At 36.8% G+C, this 19,248-nt stretch overlaps 1 protein-coding gene across 1 annotated transcript in view; it reads left to right on the plus strand.

Moving 5' to 3' along the window:
• Nucleotides 1-19,248, plus strand: part of LOC103062782 (adhesion G protein-coupled receptor A3) — a 398,539-nt gene that overhangs the window by 327,508 nt on the left and 51,783 nt on the right. Inside the window, exons 15-16 of the mRNA XM_088128977.1 lie at nt 7,282-7,409; nt 9,923-10,046. Of these exons, the coding sequence (XP_087985103.1) occupies nt 7,282-7,409; nt 9,923-10,046 (252 nt within the window). The remainder of the gene's footprint in view (nt 1-7,281; nt 7,410-9,922; nt 10,047-19,248) is intronic.

Below are 19,248 nucleotides of genomic sequence, written 5' to 3' on the forward strand. Positions count from 1 at the left end.
AGATGAGGTTAAACGGGAAAGGCAATAACACCCCGAGAAGGAAAGTGATACCTAGTAAAGTGACACATCCACCAATAAGGGCAAGAAAATACAAAGCCACCACAGACATTATACAGATCTTGGTTTGAAAGAGGGATACATAAACACTACTAAAATGGCTAAATATATTCTCAAACCAAATACAAATTTTGCTGAATAAATCAAAATAAGATTTTGTGGGTTGGTGTGTGTAAATAATGCAGGCACTGGCTGGTAAGGGAATATGAGCTGTTAATGAAAGGGATAAGTTTGGAGACAGGGCTCTTATTCAAACTGTGCTGTCGCTAACACATTACTTTCAAGAGGACAGGGATGTGTGCATTGTCAAAATTTCAGTGCAAAATTGCAGAATCCACAGGCGCTTGGCATTGCCTTCATAATGAGCAGGGAATATAGAAAATGAGCATATTAAGCATAATGTATAGGAATGTAGAAAACGGGCTCATCTCCGTTCACTTTTACCATTATAGATTCTAACAATGTTGCTTCATTAGAGTAACCCAATGGATGGGATTATTTTATCAGAGAAAATATCTTTAAACCAAGAGTTCCTAACCTGGGGTTTAGATTTTGTGAACTTGGATAGGAGAAAAATGCATTATTTTCAATAATCTAGGCAGGCAACAAAATTATTCTAGTCCTGCCTGAGGCACAAAGCCAGCTGGGTGACCTTGGGCCAGTCACTCTCCCTCAGCCTTAGGAAGCAGACAGTGGCAAACCACTTCTGAAAAACCTTGCCAAGAAAACTGCAGGGACCAGTCCAGGCAGTCGCCAGAAGTCAAGACTGTCTCAAAGGCACCAAAAAAAAAAAAGTATAATAATTGGTATAACTGAGCAGTTTTCTTTATGATACAAGTTATATGTATGTATTTTATTTTATGCTTATAGATACATTGTTTTGAGATGGGCTCTGTAGCTTTCACCAAACTCTCAAAGGGGTGCAGGGCACAAAAAATATTAAGAACCTCTGCTTTAAACCATTATTTAAAATAAGTGGCCTCTACAGGAAGATGCTACTCCTGCCTACACATGGCTGTAGTTTAGAAGACAAAAAACTATGTCAGCATCAAAGTCAGGAGTCCTTCCTCTTCCTCTGCATTGAACTTCATATGTGAGTTTCGAAGAGGATTTTTAGAAGAAGGTTTTAAGGGTGCCACCAGTTTACACACAAGCCAATAACTTGTGAAATTTCTGCATGCCACTGAACAATTGCTTTGGCCTAAGAGGAGATCTGAATGGGCATTTGAAATAGATTGGAGAAATGTTTGACCAGGAAATGAAATCAGCTTCTGCCACTACTCCTCTCAGTGATACGAGTATAACAACTATCATGCAGGGTTGTTGAAAGCTACTCTTAGTATAGCCCGATCAATAGTAGGAGTATGATATATTTCGGTGGCATTACAAGTTGTAAACCACTCAGAGTTTGGCTTACAATTTTTAGCATCAGCTATTATTGCAGAACAATCATAACTGCAGTATGAAGAAGATGAAATACATTAGCTTTGGAAATTATACTAGCAGGGCTATTTTTAAAATGGTTCACATTATATAGAAATTGAGTTAAAGTAGGAATGTTCCTTTTGCTGCCATCTTTGGAGGTAAGAAGACCCTGGTGCTCAATCCCAGCTTGGATTCTTCATTGATTTCTATGGACAGCTGTCACCTTTATCTCCAGGGACCTTTAGAAAAGAGCTTCTTGGTGTCAATTTGGAAAGGATCTATTCAGACACTGAGACAATTTCCTCTTCCTCTTCCTTTTCCTGTATCCATGTGTCTTGTACTTTGTCCTCTTTTGCTAATTTCTTTGGGAAGAGCACAAGGAAATAGCACAAGGACAACTCAGTCAGAGTTGCTAATTTTTCTTCCTTTGCCTTTTCTGTCATCTGCAATCACATCATGGATTAATAGATTAAAAGGTAAAAATGCCTCTGGTTGAGCTCAGCTCCTGGATGAATAAAGTTTTGTTGACAACAGTACACAAGTAGTTTGCCACTGCCTTCTGGGATTTTATTTTAACTTTGCAGTCTAGCTTAAAGACAAAGTACTCTCTAGCAGTCTCCCATCCAAGTATTAACCAGATCTGATCTTGTTTAGCTTTTATGCTCAAAGAAATTCAGCCAGCCACTGCCACCTGTTCTTCTCTTTAACCTGCTCATGAATGTTAGTGAGGAAATAACTTCAGTAAGAAAGAACAGCAGTCTTTAAAAAAAAAAAAATTACATCCTATGACTGGAACTATCTACAGCCACGTCTACAGATAGCCTATAAATCCTTCCTCTATTTGGTCCCAGTAAATAAGAAATATCCCCACTATATGAGTCTTAGGCTACCTTCTCTCTTCCAGCTCCCCCACTATAGATTGATTAGTTTCCAACTAACCTGCCACACATAAAAAAAAATATTTAGTTGACTACTGAAATCTACCAGGGTTATTTTTTCAATAGGGAAGTCTTACACTTTTAAAGCTAGAGCTAAAGAAAGATCTTTTGAATGTCCATACTGTATATGCACAATGAACTAATAATTGTATTAGCTGGACCATGTAAGAGTAGAATAGTGAAGCTAGTAGCATATGGAAAGTAGTGCACAGTAATATAATTTATTACAGCACGCATTTCATGTCTGATTGTTTGTAGATTGTTAGTTTGTAAATGTCCATAACTTTTGACTGAATTATTTTGAGTTTTTTATCATTTAGACATTTTTGAAGTTTGATACAATGAATGTAATCAAATCAGCCTTTATTCCAGCATGAAAGGTAGATAGATGGTGCATCATATGAAAGTGTCTGTGAATTTGACATCTTTCGATTGGAAGTTGCAAATATATCCATGGAAATTGAGCTTTTATCAGTTTCCTTTTCATCATTATGAAATTATGAATTATTAGCCCAGAATCCCCCATTAGGGGGAGATGGGCGGAGATAAATCTAATTAGAAATAAATAATCAAAAAAATATAATCCTATTTTGATAGCAGGACAACACATAAAATATTAGTCATTACAGAATAATTATGTTAAGACATGGAATGAAATTAAGAAGGACATATTAAGATGGGAGAAATTACAATTCTAATTGTTGGGAAGAATTTCTGCGATAAAAAGGAATGTTTTGCCAAGGATGATGTTTTTGTATTAAATAATACCTATTCAGACAACTAATGTACCATTTAAATATATAATGCAGAAATATATATCATGTTTTATGGCAAGGGAAAAAAACCAAGAGTTAAATATAAAATACTTCAGGATGCAAAGGAATGAGGAGAATTGGGACTGCCTGATTTGAAATTGTATTTTGCAGCCTGCTGAGTAGTTTGGATGAAAGAGTGGGTTTTGCTGATCAATAAAATAATTTTAGAATTAGAAGGGCAAGATATGAGGTTCAGATGGTGTGGTTTTCTGTGCTATGATAAAGTTAAGGTTACTATAGATTTTAAGAATCTTTATATTAGAAGTGCTGTATTGAGAATATGGAACAGATATAAACCTAGAATGTGCCCGAAAATGCCTTTATGGGTCTCGGCACAAGAAGCATTTTACAAGAAAGAAACAGTGAGTAAAGAAAAATCGTTAACTTATTGAGATTTGTTAGAACAGGAACATGGAGAATATCAGATGAAATCAAAAGAGTAATTGGCTGTAGAGGGATTTAGTTTTCAATGGTTTCCGTATGCACAGTTAAGAGAAAGATTTAAGGGAGGACTTCAGGGGAAGAAATGGCGAACTGAAGACGGCTCTACTGAAAGTGGAACCGACAGCCGTGGTGGAATGAAAAGCCGGCAACTAGACCAGCTCTTCATAATTCCTCTCCAGAGAAAGAGAGGACTTGAGATTGCCCACACGTGCTCCATACATTTGCTTCTCATGAAGAGACCACAAGATACCGGTCTCTGGTGGGCTTAGAGCTCTGGGAGATGAGGGGATAGCTATCTTTTTGCTCAAACCGCAGTCGGCACCTTCAAAAGGACATTGGGTTCACATGCTTCCTTTTCTAATCACTTTTGGAAATTGCTTGTTAATAGTTTCCAGCTATTAGGAACCTTTAGATCAACATGTTTTACAGCACTGGGTGAGTTTCCTTCAATCCTTAGAGAAAGAAGTTTTAAATACAATTTTAAGGACTTTAAAAAATATTATTTTGGAATAAACAGCAACAGGGAGATTAGAACTTTCATTTTGGAAAGTTACAAACTGACTAAGGGTCCAGATGGATTTGAAATAAGATTTTGGAATTAATTATAAGAATCTCTTCTGTGGGAAAATGCTTTTGTTTTGAATTCTTTAAAAAAAAATGATAGGATGAGACTTTGAAGGGAGGGGCACTAGAGGGAACTAGAAGGAACTAAAGATTACAATTAAAGGAGAACAGTTAAATTTTACTTACTAATACAGAATGGAGCAAAATATTTTAACATTGCACATATTGAAGGATATTTTTGAACAATGGACCCAGAAGTTAATTTTAAGAGTCTCTGCCTCTATAGATAGACTGTGCTTAAATGATGCTACGGAAGAGGAACAAGTATTACCTGACGTGATTGAGACTGATCTGAAAGTAGATTTAAAAATGACAGGCTACAAGAATGATATGGAAAAAGATGCTACACTGGACATACAAATGAAACCGGCTGACATCTTAATAATTAAAAGAGATATACAAATAACAAACCAAAAAAGTGACCTGAATAATTTTTCTATATTGGATTTACAAAAGCTTGTAAAAGCTTTGAAGAATTTTGTGAGAAGAGACAAAGAAAAATGTTGATTTATTTGATCAAGGTTAAAATAGATACATTGTTATCTCTGGTAACCCTTACTGGACTTTTGCTGATCAGGGCTAAAATGACGAGGCTTTAAGGATTTGTTTATAGATAAAAGATCGGATATGAGAAGAAGAGATCATTTGTTGTATTTTAAGAGAAGGTGATAAGTTACTAAAATTGTTTATACTTGTTATGATGACAGGGGAACTCATTTCTTTATATATTTCTTTTCTTTTTCTTTACTATACATGTTTCTTTTTTCTATTTTTTTCTTTTCTGCACTTTCTGTTTTTTCTTTTTGTTCTTTTATTTTTTTTTAGTTTGTATTTTTATCTTTTTAATTGTAATTTTTAATAAAATTTAAAATGGGATTTTTAATGTTAATAACAATTAAAAATTAAATTAAAAATAGGGAAAGTGGGAGGAGGAAGGAGTATTAGGTATGTTTGCCACCTTGAGTTATTTATAAAAATAATAAAGGTGGGATAAAAAAAATCTAAAAAAAATTACTATTAAAAAAAAGAAAGATTTAAGGTAGATAATAGGACATTTGCAATGAGCAGCTGAAGACAGAATTTGAAGTTGAACTATGTGCAAATTATGACCATGTAATTGCTAAAATGTATAAACTTTTATTGAAATTTGAAATGGAAGAAGAACAAGTGAAAGACTACATGATAAAATGGGCTAAGAACCTTGGATACAATGTACTGATGGAGCAGTGGGAAAATATGAGGTTAAAAGGATTGAAATTTACATTATATTATAATCTAAAAAAGATTTTTTATAAAATGATGTACCATTGGTATATGACTCCAGAAAAATTGTCTAGAATATATAAAAGTACTTCAAATTTATGTTGGAAATGTGGACAACATGAAGGATCATTTTATCATTCCTGGTGGACATGTGAAAAAGCCAGAAATTTCTGGGTTCAAACATATATAATAATACAAAGAATTTTAAAGATCAATATTCAGTTGAAACCATAACTTTTCTTGCTGGGATTAGTGGACAACCAGTTAGAAAAGAGTCATAGAAGATTATTCTTATATATGATTACTGCTGCGAGACTATGATATGCACAAAAATGAAAAGACTCTGAAATACGAACAATGGAGGAATGGTTGGTAAAGATGACAAAACTAGCAGAGAGGGCGAAATTAATTTGTTTTATTAGTGAAAGATCAACAACTACATTTATTAGTGACTGGAAACCCTTTATGGACTTTTTGCTGAAAAAAGAGAAAATGAACTTGTGATTTATGGGTTTGAAGATTGGAAAGGATAGCTTATGTAAAGAAGGAAATTATGATGTAACTTTAGAGAGAGATGGCATAATATAAATGTATAACCGCTGTTGAGATCAGACTGCTTCTTTATAATTTTTCTTTTCTTTTCCTTTTCTTTCTTTTTCTTTTCTATTTCTATTTTCTTTTTCACTATTTATTATTTTTCTTTATTATCTTTATTTTCTTTTATGTTTTTTACTTTGATAAAAAATTCTTATACACACACACACACACAGTGTGTATATGATATAGTTGATGTTGGATAATGGTTATACAATCTGTGAAATGCAATGAGATAGAAACTGAAAGACACAAACATGAATTCAAGACCTGGCTTGAGTGTTGGCAAAGAATGATGTAAAAATGAAGTCTGGTCAATGTATTTGAAAAAGATGCTTTAAATGTGCCCTAGGCACAAATAAAGCACCTTTCTTCACATTATTAAAGCAGTTACATCTTTCAAAAAGCTGTCCTCACTTTCTGCAGTAGAAGTGTTATCTCTGCATATACCCCAGACAGCTGGTGACAATTTTGGAAGCAGAGACATGACCTTGCAAAAGATGCAGTTTTAACTGTACTTATGATGAAAAATACTTTGTTCACCATAAGTCATATTGCAAAATACTTCTTTTGAATGCTCTGCCCAGCCCTGAGAATTTCAACCGTATACTGGAAGGATATAAAAATTCAGTGTAAATATGTAAGCAATATATGAAGGATGTAAAAAGAAATGTTCCTTATATAAGAAGGAGCCCATTGGGCCATCTTTGAACACAAGCTTGTACATACAGGTTACAGTGGAGATAACAATCCCTCAGCTCACTTCAGTTCCTTGTCCACACATAGATTCAAGGAACTCATTAGAAGCCATAGTCAGTTGAAAGAGGACAAGGGGTCCAGATGAGAATGCAGACTTTTTGACCATTGCTCTTTCATCTGATTAAAATAATTTGAGGAACAAGAATAAAATTGTTATTCCTAAGATGTAGAAGCAGGTGACATTTAGGATTCCTCTTCAAGTGTGCATCCCCTAAGGTGAGACCAGAAATGTGTAGATGAAGATAGTTGATTGTGAAAAGCCAGTATTAATAAACAATTTCCCAGAAATCTACTGTCACTCTGTGAAGTTTAGGAAGCCAATATTGCAGTGATTAATTTGCTTCACTTTCCTTGTTTGACAGGATCAGAAGACGGTGTGGCCCCTATCCCAGTACCCAGGGGAGTTCCTGCACCCTGTGGTTTATGCATGTACTGCAGTCATGTTATTGTGCCTCTTTGCTTCAATTATCACCTATATTGTGCATCACGGGTAAGAAGAGAGATGCAGATTGTTAACTTTAAGTGGAATCCCCCCCCCTTCTTTTATTTTACAACATAAAAAGGTGTGTTAAACTATTACTCTTCTCTCCCCTTCCCCAGTCCAATTTTTGGAAGAGATCTGGTAAATGAGATTTCATAACTATACGCATCACTTTCATAAACAAGTCTCTTAACCCAGTGCAGAAGAGGTATGTGTGTGGGAAAGACTGAGGACATCAAGGCACTTGAAATGCCATTTACAGCATTCGAAGTCTGCTTTCACATGGATGTTCTCTCTCCCTCTTTCACTCATACACATGCAAACAAATACCCAGAGGTTGGGAACAAGGGTGGAATGACAGATATGATTCCACCCTCATTATAGCAGATGCTCTGACAATTTTGGAGAAATTTTCTGCTATTGCAAATGGAGGCTGAGTTCACCAGTGATGCTTTCCAGACATATAATTATATTTGAGCTTTCTTGTCCAGTTTGTCAGGGTTCAGTGATGGTTTATGTAAATATTTCTATTTCTGTTCTGCTTATCTGTCTCTTCCGTATAAAAAAGTGAAGATGGGAGAGGTTTCCATAGGTTTTTCTTGGGTACACTTGGATGTGAGCTACTTTCACAGTATCTAAATTTCTTCTTATATTCTAAACAATCTAAACAGTATCAACGATCACTTCCTTCCGCCCTTCCCATTCTCCAAAATGCCATCCCTAGAACACTTTTTTTTCCCAAAGCAACTTGTGCCAGGAGTAGCTGTTATACTTAGAAGAAGAGAAGTACAGAGGTAACTTTTTTCTCCTCTTTCCTCTGGCCCCAACCTCTCTTGTATCCAATCATTTGCTTACATTTAGGTTCACAGTTCTCAATAAGCCAGGCATGATTTAGCTACAAGCCATGATTGGTTGGATTCCTAAGACAAAGCATGGTTCAGAGGCTGGAGTAGCTGAGCTAACACAGCAGATTAAGCTAAGCTGAACAGGTCAAATTATGATTTAGCACAATGTGTGAATCTGATCTGCTACAGAAATATTTTTCTTCTAGTGCAAATAGGGATAGTGTTATAGGGAGCTCTCATCTATGTTTCTCTGTGTAGATTTTCTCAGATATGCAAGCTCTCCATGCACATACAAGAATGCATGAATTTTGTTAGTTGCACATGGATCTGATTTCATGTGATCATTAAAGTAATTGGAATTGTGACTGAACTACGAAAATATAAATGAGAAGCAACTAATGCTCGATGTATCTGGTTTTGTCTGCGTTTTATCAATTGCACACTCTTCTCATGCATGATAGCCCATATGCATACATGCATTTTCTCTGGCTATAAATCTGTTTATTATATATTTCCTCCAGTAGTTCTTGGCTTGAATAAGGCTCAAGTCATACATTACCCTGATGGTCTGTGAACAATACCAACAACCTTCTTTTCATTTCTCTTCATATGCCATTGTGATCTGCAGAATATCCTTCTTTTATCTATTTGCTTGTTTAGGACAGACAGTACTACAATTATCATCTCCCAACCTGGCACGTTCCAGATCTGTTGAAATGTGATTCCCATAATCTTCAGAAGGTGCTCTGGTTGGGGATTATGGCTGTTGGCATTGTAGTTCAATGCACCTGGAAGACCCAGGTTTGGGGAGGTTGGTATAAAGATTCATCCAGCTGGAACACTGAGAATAGCTTCAGGAGCAGAACTGGTTAGGCAGCCCACTGCCTGGAGATCCTTGGAGGAAAAGTAGGTGGACAGCCGTGTTAGTCTATGGGAGCCAAAATTCAGAAGGAACCTGGTAGCACTTTATCAAGCTAGCCATGTTCATTTATGCCTTTTAATACGATTTTTAATAAAATGAAACACCTTCTGATTTTTGGAGGAAGAGTGGATCCAAAATGTAGTACAGAAATAAATACTGTATTGACTTTCTTGTTAATTAAGCTTCATGTAGAAATTACAATTGTTATTCTCTAGACAGTGTATTTTTCCAAGGGCTCATTTGCATAACAACCTCTTAAAAGTTGCTTCAAGCTCTGGTTTGTTTACCCATTGAAAAGACTTAATGGTACGCTAAAATAACCAAGACAAAGAACATGAATGCACCAGTCAACTAGCCCTTGAAGTCCCTAGTTAAACAAATGATTTACCCTAATTTGCATTTGAGTCATGATCAGGTAGGCAATAGCACAGTTTTAACAAATGTTCAGAGGTCAATTTAGGCAAGATTCAGTGTAGTGAATACAGTGATTAGAACAACCGTAGTAACACAAAAGTTGAGTCCTGCAATTCTAGAATACTTGCTTTAGAGAAGCAAGTGATATTCAGGCAGAATTGCAATTCTGGCTCAGCCCTTTCTGAAACAATTCCAAGTCAAGCAGTTCTGGTCTTCTAAAAAGGGTCCTGGGTTTGAATCTCTGACTGTAGGTTTAGTGCATTGTTCACATTTCTGTAATGTCATTTGCAACAAATATGTGACTTTGAGGTTGTTTTGTTCTGTTTTGTTTTGTTAAACAGCACAATTCGAATCAGCAGAAAAGGCTGGCACATGCTTCTCAACTTCTGTTTCCATACTGCTCTCACTTTTGCTGTTTTTGCTGGTGGAATCAATCGTGTAAAATATCCAGTTATCTGTCAAGCGGTGAGTGCATGCATTACCATTACCATTTATATTATAATGAAACAAAAGCTGTGAATTGCACATGTTGGTGACCTTAGCACCCTTCCTTTAGATGGATGGATGAATATTATTCTCAAACTTTTAAAAACACTGACTAGACTGTGGGCAAGAGCTTTTTGTAGCCATGGGGAACTCCAACAGCTCAGTCTGAACCATATTTAGTTGGAGATAAATCATATTATTTCAGCAAGACTTCCTGAACAAATAAGTAGAGTTCAGGTAGCATCCCAAGTCTAGTTACTAATTTTATTCTCCTTTCTTTCAAGTGATTTTCTCGAATATTTCTAAACCTTTTTTGTGCATGTTTTTAGTAAGTATGAGAAGAGAATAATTTGTATGCAAATAAGAAAGTGTTTAACTTTCATTTAATGCAAGGCATGGGTTTGGATATCTTGTTTTTAAAGATAAACTGTGTCTTGAATTAAATGAAAGAGCAGAAGAGTGAAAGCTTTGCTGTTGGTTTTCACAGGAATTTGTCACGTTGTTGCTTCCTTTCTTCCTTAGGAAGCCCAAATGAGGACATAATTGAGTTAGGGTTGAAAACAGTTTTGTTTGTCCAAACAGTATTGTAGTGCTGGAAGAAAGAAAAAAAACCCTTTGCATTGCTGTAACAGATTGCCATGGCCAAAACCTGGCTCACCTAAAGCAACCAAATCACTTTGAAGATACAACATAATTTTATTAGCATGCAAACAGTAAAACAGTGTACACTGGGCTCCCAGCAAAGCATTTGCAGCTTGTTGGGCAGTCCTGAGCAAAAGCAGAACCACAACCTATATACCTTTGGCCTACTACTTTTCAAAGACGAGGCAAAGGAAAAGGCAGACACAGTGTAAATTACAGCATGATGTTGGAGCATCTGGGTGGCCTTTTCATTATTTACCCCTTCCTACTAGGGCAGCATGCTAGCTATGCTATATTTGAGATATGGTCAGTGAATATACAGTAATTTTGTTTACTGGGTCACAGGTTCCTGACTGATTCTTCCCCCTGTTGCCACTCAGGGTCAATTCAGCCTGCTGTGAATGTTTTCTTACAAGGGCATTTTAAGCAGTTCACATGTATGGGGGGAGGGGGTGCACATCATAGGTTTAGTAGTGAATGCAGCTCGCATGTGTATGGGGTGGTAACTTTTACCACCACATGGTGAAGAAAAGGGTAACCGAAATGATCAGAGTTATATCACCTTCTTATTGAGAAACATTAATGCATCAAAACTATTTTTATCATTTTTTTAAAAGATGATCAAGACATGATCAGAGATTCACTAAATTATGCAAAGTGTGAAAAATTGATAGACATTTTTTCTCACGATGAAACTGACAGGAAACAGATTAAGACTGATTTTGCACAGAATATTATTGAATTATGGAGACCCAGTTCGGTCCAGTGGTTAAGGCTCCAGGCTAGAAAGCAGGAGACGGTGAGTTCTAGACCCGCCTTAGGCATGAAAGCCAGGTGGGTGACTTTGGGCCAGTCGCTCTCTCTCAGACCACAACATCAGGCTCAGGCGACAAGCCAGTTGGTCAGTTCATGTTGCAACCAACAGATCAGCATTTGGTTGATCCAGAAAAAAAAGCGGGCCCTGCACCTGTGGGAAAACACTAGGAAGAAAAAAAATGATTGAATTATGGAATTTGTTATTAGGTGTGATTTTCACTAGCTAATGTTTCTTCCGTGAATTTAGTGTTTAATGTTTAAACCAACTGCAAGTCATGTTGATCCTAGAATCTGAGGCTCAGTGGTAAAATGCCACTGAATGTCAGTTTGTGTAAAACAAAATTGAGAAAAGGCTAGTGTTTGTGTCAGGTTTTAGACTTCCTGATAGGATCAGGCTGCAGAATGTGGGCTGCATAAAGCTAGAATGGATGGATCTTTCTGTTGATCCAATAGATCTCTTTTATTTTTTATTTATTTATTTATTTATGCAATTTCTATAGCTCCCATCTCAATCCATGTGACTCTGAGTGATTCTTTTCTTGTATCTATGTTGAAAAGTCTGGGATCAATAAGAGCAGGAAAACTGTTAATTGTATGGATGTTCTCCCATTAACTCATCTAATTTATGACAGTTATAATTTGGTTTATGTTTCAGTTCTTTTATTAATTGGAACAATAGAGCTGGAAAAGGTACAAAACAGGGCTGACCCAAATGATTAAAGGCTAGAGAAGTTAACCACTGAAAGCTAGGAAACACTATGTTCTTTAGGGCTTTTCAGTTTAGAAAGAAGGAGAGTAAGAATAGAATACGTATATATAACATATGCATGGCATGGGAAAAATGGATACAGAGGGATTTTTCTTGTTTTCATATTATTAATAACTAGAGCGGAATTTCTTCATTATATGACTAAGTGCAGAGAAATTTAGGATGAAAAAAAGAAAGCTAATATGTGGGATTCATGTCCATGAGGTTGAGCAAGGGATTATTTCTGAGAAATCTGCAACTCCAAAGGCTGACATTGCCCCCCTCTCTTTTTGTAGCATTATTATTAATGCTGATTAATTATTATTGCCCCAAGATTCCTCCTGAAAATAAAGCAGAAAATAAACAGAAATGTTAGTCTATGGGTTTAATATAATTTTAAGAAAACATCAGAACCCAGAAAAATACCTCTCCTCTATCATTCTCTACCTACTGCAGCCTTAGATCTGGTGGTCCCCAATCACAGGAAGGATATCCTATAGATAATAACATAATTCTATTCTATAGAATTCTATAGATAATAATGTAATTTTATTTTTTCCTTTATATAAAGACTTTATGAATATCTTCAGTTTTTAAAAATTGTAAATTAATTAATGTTTTTCCAGATCTGCCTTTCCTACTTTTAGCTTGTTCCTTGCTTTCTGGCATCTCAGTTATTGCTAAGAATTCACAAAGATTATGGACAGTGGCTTTGAAATAATGTCTACAAAGTCTTTCAGGATCTGGGATATAGTTTATCTGGCCCTTGGAGTCTTGAAATCACTTAAAATAGCTATATATTATCTAACAATTTCCTTACTTATCCAGGCTGCAGATTTCTCTTTATATCATTTGTTCTGTTTTTCTCAACTGAAACACAATTCACCTTGAAGAAGACTAAGGAAAATTGGAATTGAACAGTACCTATTTCTCCCATTTTACTTGCTTCAATCACAGCGCCCCCCCCCCTTTCTTTTACTTTATTTATTTATTTGCTTACTAATATGGATTCTCAGGAAGATCAAAGTAAAATCTCCAATGATGCAATAGTTGAGATTTGGTTAAATCATCCCTGGGAGACATGATCTCTCACACAACTTACTCTCCCAAAGTACTGCAGAATATTCGCCCATGCCTGTTTTAATATCCTCTCTTCAGCAGTTCTGTAGGCTAAATATAAGAACAGTCCCTCAATATAAACTCTGACCATGTGGGGCAGGTGTAATAGAAACATTGGTTCATGTCTTTCTGTATTGTCTCTTCCATAGGGACAACCATGACAACACTGTAGCCTCATTAGTACAAACATTTCCAGGTGCTATGGACAATCTTTATGTAAGCTACAGTATTTGCTTCCTGACAAAGAATCTAAAATCCTGTGGCAACAGCCAGAATTCTGTTTGGGAGCTTGCTGTTTGGAGGAAGAAAATGTATAGGGAGATAGATAACAGTGATCTTCCATTTTATTATTATATATTATTGCACTCTACATTGATTTTATGTAACTCTATCTAGCAATCTATGTGATCACGAAGAGTCAGTGCCAAGCTGATGGCACATAATCAATCAATCAATCAATCAATGTAGCCTATATTTTTCTCATTTTCTTTTTATTTGAAACCATGTGATTAATCTTTGGTCCTGATCTGCAAGTGTAATAAAGTTGACCAATTGATTGATCGATCATCCTTACAGGTTTGACTCTGCTTTAATATCACTTGCAGTCACAATTTCTAAATGATATAGTCATTCATCCCCATAGTTTATTTTTTAATTTAATTTTACTTTATTCATAGGCTGCCCAACTCCCAAACAACTCTGTGGCTTCCTCCAAGGTCTGAGATATTCAGTCAGCAGCCACAGAGTTAGAGTTAGAACATATTGGCTAGTGTTTCATTTTTAGCAAGATGAAGACTTTTTCAAGCATTTCCATTAAAGAATTACCATCACACATGAGCAGGGATGGGGTAATATGGAGTAGCCTTGCACGCATACATCAGTGACACATGTGCTAATGCCCTTCTTAGCATATAACTCTAAATATTGCTCTCCCCTGAGAACTGTTAGCTTGTATTGGGGTCCAAAACATAATTCAGCAAGACAAGGATGAAATTCGTATGTCACCTTAAGCTGTCACCTTAGTCCTCAGGTACATTATTAAGCATGGCATTTTTGTGGGACTGCCTCTCCCAATGGTATCTGCCCATCCCACATGCTCTAGTAGAGTAATAGAGTAGACATAATATAGATCCCTTTCCTGAAGCAGTGCCATCTAATCAGATCCAGGAGGTGTGTCTTTTCTGTAGTGGTGCCTGCCCTTTGAAACAATCTCCCCCTGACTTATGGTTGGCCCTGACCTTGTGGTCTTCAGAAAGGCTGGAAAAATCTGGTCATTTCCTCAGACATTGCGTCCAGGATGAGTAGAGTTCCCATCTGCAAGAGAGGTATGAATGTGAGCCCCAGTTCCCAATGAATGATTGTTTGGTTTTTAATTGGATTTGTTTTTTTGTTTGATTTCCTTTAGTTTATTGTAAGCTGCCCAGAATAGCAATATTCAAGTTGAGCGGCCATATAAATGATATGGCCATATAAATGATATCAATTACATAATTAAGAATTACATTTATTTTATCCTACTACATGTAGACATTGAAATGTACTGTTCCCTTAGCCACGGACATTTAGTTGTTGTGGCTTTAAACTAAGATATACAAGAAAACTGTCTGCATAAGGTAGCATTCTTAAATATCATAAGCTTTTCTAGACATGTAGAAAAGCAAGATCTGTGGGCACAATTCTAAATGTTATTATCTGATATGTTTGCTTTCATTATTTTGAGATAAGTATCTATTGATGACTGTTCCTTTGGGAGAAATTATCACCGTTTTCTTTATCTGTAGCTTTGTAAGTCAAGACAGTAGGCTAGTTTATTGAGCAAATGTAGCTGGATAATGACATGGGCACAAATGTCTGCCTCTTGCAGGCAGAGTCTAGGGGTTGCCTTGCAGATTGGAAGCTGACACCATTAATGTGCTAATGAAAAATTGATTTCCCTGAGGGAGGGAGTTTGTTTGTTTAAGCGGTTTGTTCAGCCCTCCAACTTGCAGTTGCAACCCCAGGCAGCTATCATAGGGTTAAAACACAAAGCAAAAATATAAACAGCAAGAGGGAAAAGAAGAAAAGTCATAGGATAAGTGAGCCAAACTACAATCATCTTCATAATCCCAGACCAGCACAAGGAAAGAGCCAGGTTTTCAAGGCTGCGCTTTTCTAAAGGGCAGTCACTGCAGCTGAGAAGGCACCTTGCCCACAGAAAATTAGTAACACATTTCCTAAGGGCAATGTGTAAAACTATATTTTTCCTTACAGTGATTTGATAGTGGTAATTCTCTGTTGTCAAGATGTAAGATTCACGAAGAGAACCGTGCTGTGTAATAGTCAGCTTGTCCTCCTCTGCGAGTGTATGGTTCCATGGAAGCTACCTTTTCTTTTCTCTTTTCCTTCTGTTTTTGTCACTCTATACTGATGTTAAGCTGCTGGGCCAGAAGCTAAGCCAGTTATCTGACAGAAGACTGTTTTTGCGCTGAGCCACAACTGCAGTTTATCAGCCAGTTGTGAGTGAATGCCAGAAGATTATCCTTGCTGAGGTTAGCATGGGTATCCATGTAATGAACATAGTCCACAGAATAGCCTTGTACCCCCCCCCCCTTTTTATAGGGAAGATGCCCAAATCGGAAGTAGTATTTAAAGATTTGCTAAACTGCAGTACAGAGCCAGTTGGTGTAGTGGTTAAGGCACCAGGCTAGAAACCGGGAGACTGTGAGTTCTAGTCCCACCTTAGGCACAAAGCCAGCTGGGTAACCTTGGGCCGGTCATTCTTTCTCAGCCCTAGGAAGGAGGCAAGGACAACCCACTTCTGAAAATCATGCCAAGAAAACTGCTTGGACAAATCCAGACAGTCTCCAGGAGTCAACACTGACTCAACAGCGCGTGCATGTGCATGCACACGCACACACACACACACACTACAAAGGGCATCTTTCTGATGCTGCTCACTGTTTAACTGAAACTAGATAAATGATCCATACAAACAATGCAGGAGATAGTAGTTTCCAAATCCCAATTTATTAAAATAGAATAGGAATGATTGAATTTGACACAGGAATGGGTGGGAAAAGTTCTGCCTATCATTAGAAAGGATGCAGGCACTGATCAAAAAATGCCCGCTATATGCAACATTATATGTAACTGAACTTGAAAAGCTTGCTAGAGATAAAATTCCATTTATCCAGCAGTGACAACTTGTGGTTTTAGTACTGGAGGAAATAAAAGTCCCCTGAACTAGAGTGATAGACAAGGAAAGTGTTTAATGCCCTTGCAAATGCTAATTTACAAGACATAATACAGCCATTGCACTACCTCATTTTTTGTCACGCTAGAAAAACCCAGAGAATGAGAAAGAAACATTGACTAAAGAAAAGAAGTGCAACTTAAGATTCCTCAAGGGAGCACTACATGCCAACGTGTTATATAGGTTTATATGAGGTTTTATTTGGGTAATCAATAAAGAAACTAGTCATCACTATGGCAACTACCACATCACATAGTTCTTAAACTATCTCTAAATATAGTGAACAGATTTTAAAGGCATACACAGGACATTAATGCACATGGTGCAGTCCCCACCCATTAAAATCAATGGGAATGGGAATTGTGCTCAATCACATTTTCAACTGAAAGTGTAATATATTGAGACGCTTCATTTATCTAAATGTCCCAGTACTAGTCATAAAGATCCATCTGCATGATCCATCCATATATTAAAAAGAAAATGACATTTTTTACTAATATGTGGTATTTGTACAAAACCCTAACCCTAACTCACTGAGTTTTCCTCCCAAACTCATCCATCACTCATATTGTAAAAAGTGCCATGCATTTTTAGCTCACCATACAAATCTTTCTCTACTGGAGGCTCCCTCTCCTTCAACTGAAGGGTACAATTCTTCATAATGTTTAATGTATGCATAAGAGGCATGTTGGTTCAGCATTCTCTTCCTCACAGTGACCTGCCAGGATCCTACAACCCTAAGTAAGGCATGAGTGCAGTTGCCTTTCCCCAGTTGTGTTCCGCTATGTCAGGGTTCTCCAAAGTGGTCAATATCGACCCCCAAGAGTCAATGGGACTATCCGTTGTTGTTGATGATGATGATGACGATGATGTTACTTGCAGTACTATTAATTAAAGTAGTATTTATTAAATTGTTTTCAGATAATAAATAATGAACAATTGGAAACTTCATGAAGGGGGCGATGAGCTGAAGAGTCTGGGGACCCCTGCTGTATGTTATCATCAAAAGACTAATTTGAAAGTAATATATATATGGCTACCATAATTAGTAGCCATGGATAGTCTTATCTTCCAGGATAGTCTTATTTTCCAGGAATGGTCTGATTCAGTTTGAAAGCCATCCAAATTGCCAGTCATAACCATACCTCTTCTCCCTATTCAATTTATCCGTCTGATACATAATTTGTGGGTATATACCCCCATACCTGTACCCGTACACACTCCTTTGTATTTGTGCTCCCTTGCTTGCTTTTTTTTTTTTTTAATCGAAAAGTAAATGCTACGTGTTATAGTTTTTCTTCACAGGGACAGGGCCCTAGGCCCTTGATAATTCTATTGGCCCTTTTCTGCTCTCTCTTCAGTTCCCCAATATCTTTTTTGGTATGGGGTGGTTTATATATTTTATGTATTTAAAGTGTGATCACTCCAAATGTAGTGACATTGGCAGATTTATGTTCTCATGATCCCTCACACTGGAATGGGGTTTCTCAACCTTGGCAACTTTAAGATGTGTGGACTTCAATTCCCAGAATTCCCCAGCCAGCTGCCTAGGGAATTCTGGGAGTTGAAGTCCACACATCTTAAAGTTGCCAAGGTTGAGAAACCCTGCACTAGAATCTGATTTTTTAATGCAAGAACCCCAGCATCTCTTTCCTCATCAGTTACCATTGGCTCAGACCCCACCAGCCTATATGTTATGCTAGAGTTTTGTGGGTGTCTTTTTAACTGGAATTTGTATCACTTTATACTTTCTTACATTGCATCACATTTGTCATTTGAATGCCCATTCCCCTAGTTTTGAGAGATCTCTTTGGAGCTGTCTCCTCTCTCTCTTGGTGTTGTATTGTTTTATTACAAATTGTTTTCTTAGTATTTATGTAGACTTCAGACTAGAAAATGAAACTAACTCCATTTTATAAGTCTTGTCTATGTAGAACCTTTAATTCTGTTTCTTTATTTTTGTTATTCTTTATTTTGCTAGATTTATATACCTTTCTATACAATTAGCTTGTTAACAGCAGTATATGTGTGTATGAACTAAGTAATTAAGAGCTGCAGAAAATACTTTTAAAAGCAGCTAGTTGACATAATTACATTAAAATACTAGTGAAAACATGGACTAAAAACCCAGCTGTAGAGTCACTGATTTAAACAAATAAGTGTTTGTGTGCTGGTAGAAGTTCTCAGTGAAAAAAAACAAGTGAGCCTCACTTTGCATAGTGGGAATGTACTTGACTTTGAGTAACATGTAAAGATCCAAACTCCAAAAAGTGGGCAGGGTCAGAACAAAGTTAGAATTGTTTTAAATTATTTAAATGAAGTTTAAGAATAATTCAGTACTGCTGGTGCTTAATTTTAATATTCATTTTTGCTGTTCTGTTGTATTAAAAACTACTATCCGTGGCTACTTTTAAGAGATTCCTGGGGCTACATCTAAATTTTGTGGGACCGCACATAGCTATGGAGCTGCAGGTTGTCCATCCTCACTGTAGGGAGTTGCAGAATGATGCCACCAAGAAGGCCCTTTCTCAAATTCCTGCCGGTCACAAGTCAAATACTGGTAAGACAAACTCTATTCAGGTGTGAAGTGCTATGGGACTCAGCCATTCTTCCACCCCTCTTCA

This window comes from Python bivittatus, unplaced genomic scaffold (assembly GCF_059951505.1).
Source record: "Python bivittatus isolate LINGU-HERP-01145 unplaced genomic scaffold, Pbiv_v1 ctg000780_np1212, whole genome shotgun sequence".
Lineage (NCBI taxonomy): Eukaryota > Metazoa > Chordata > Lepidosauria > Squamata > Pythonidae > Python > Python bivittatus.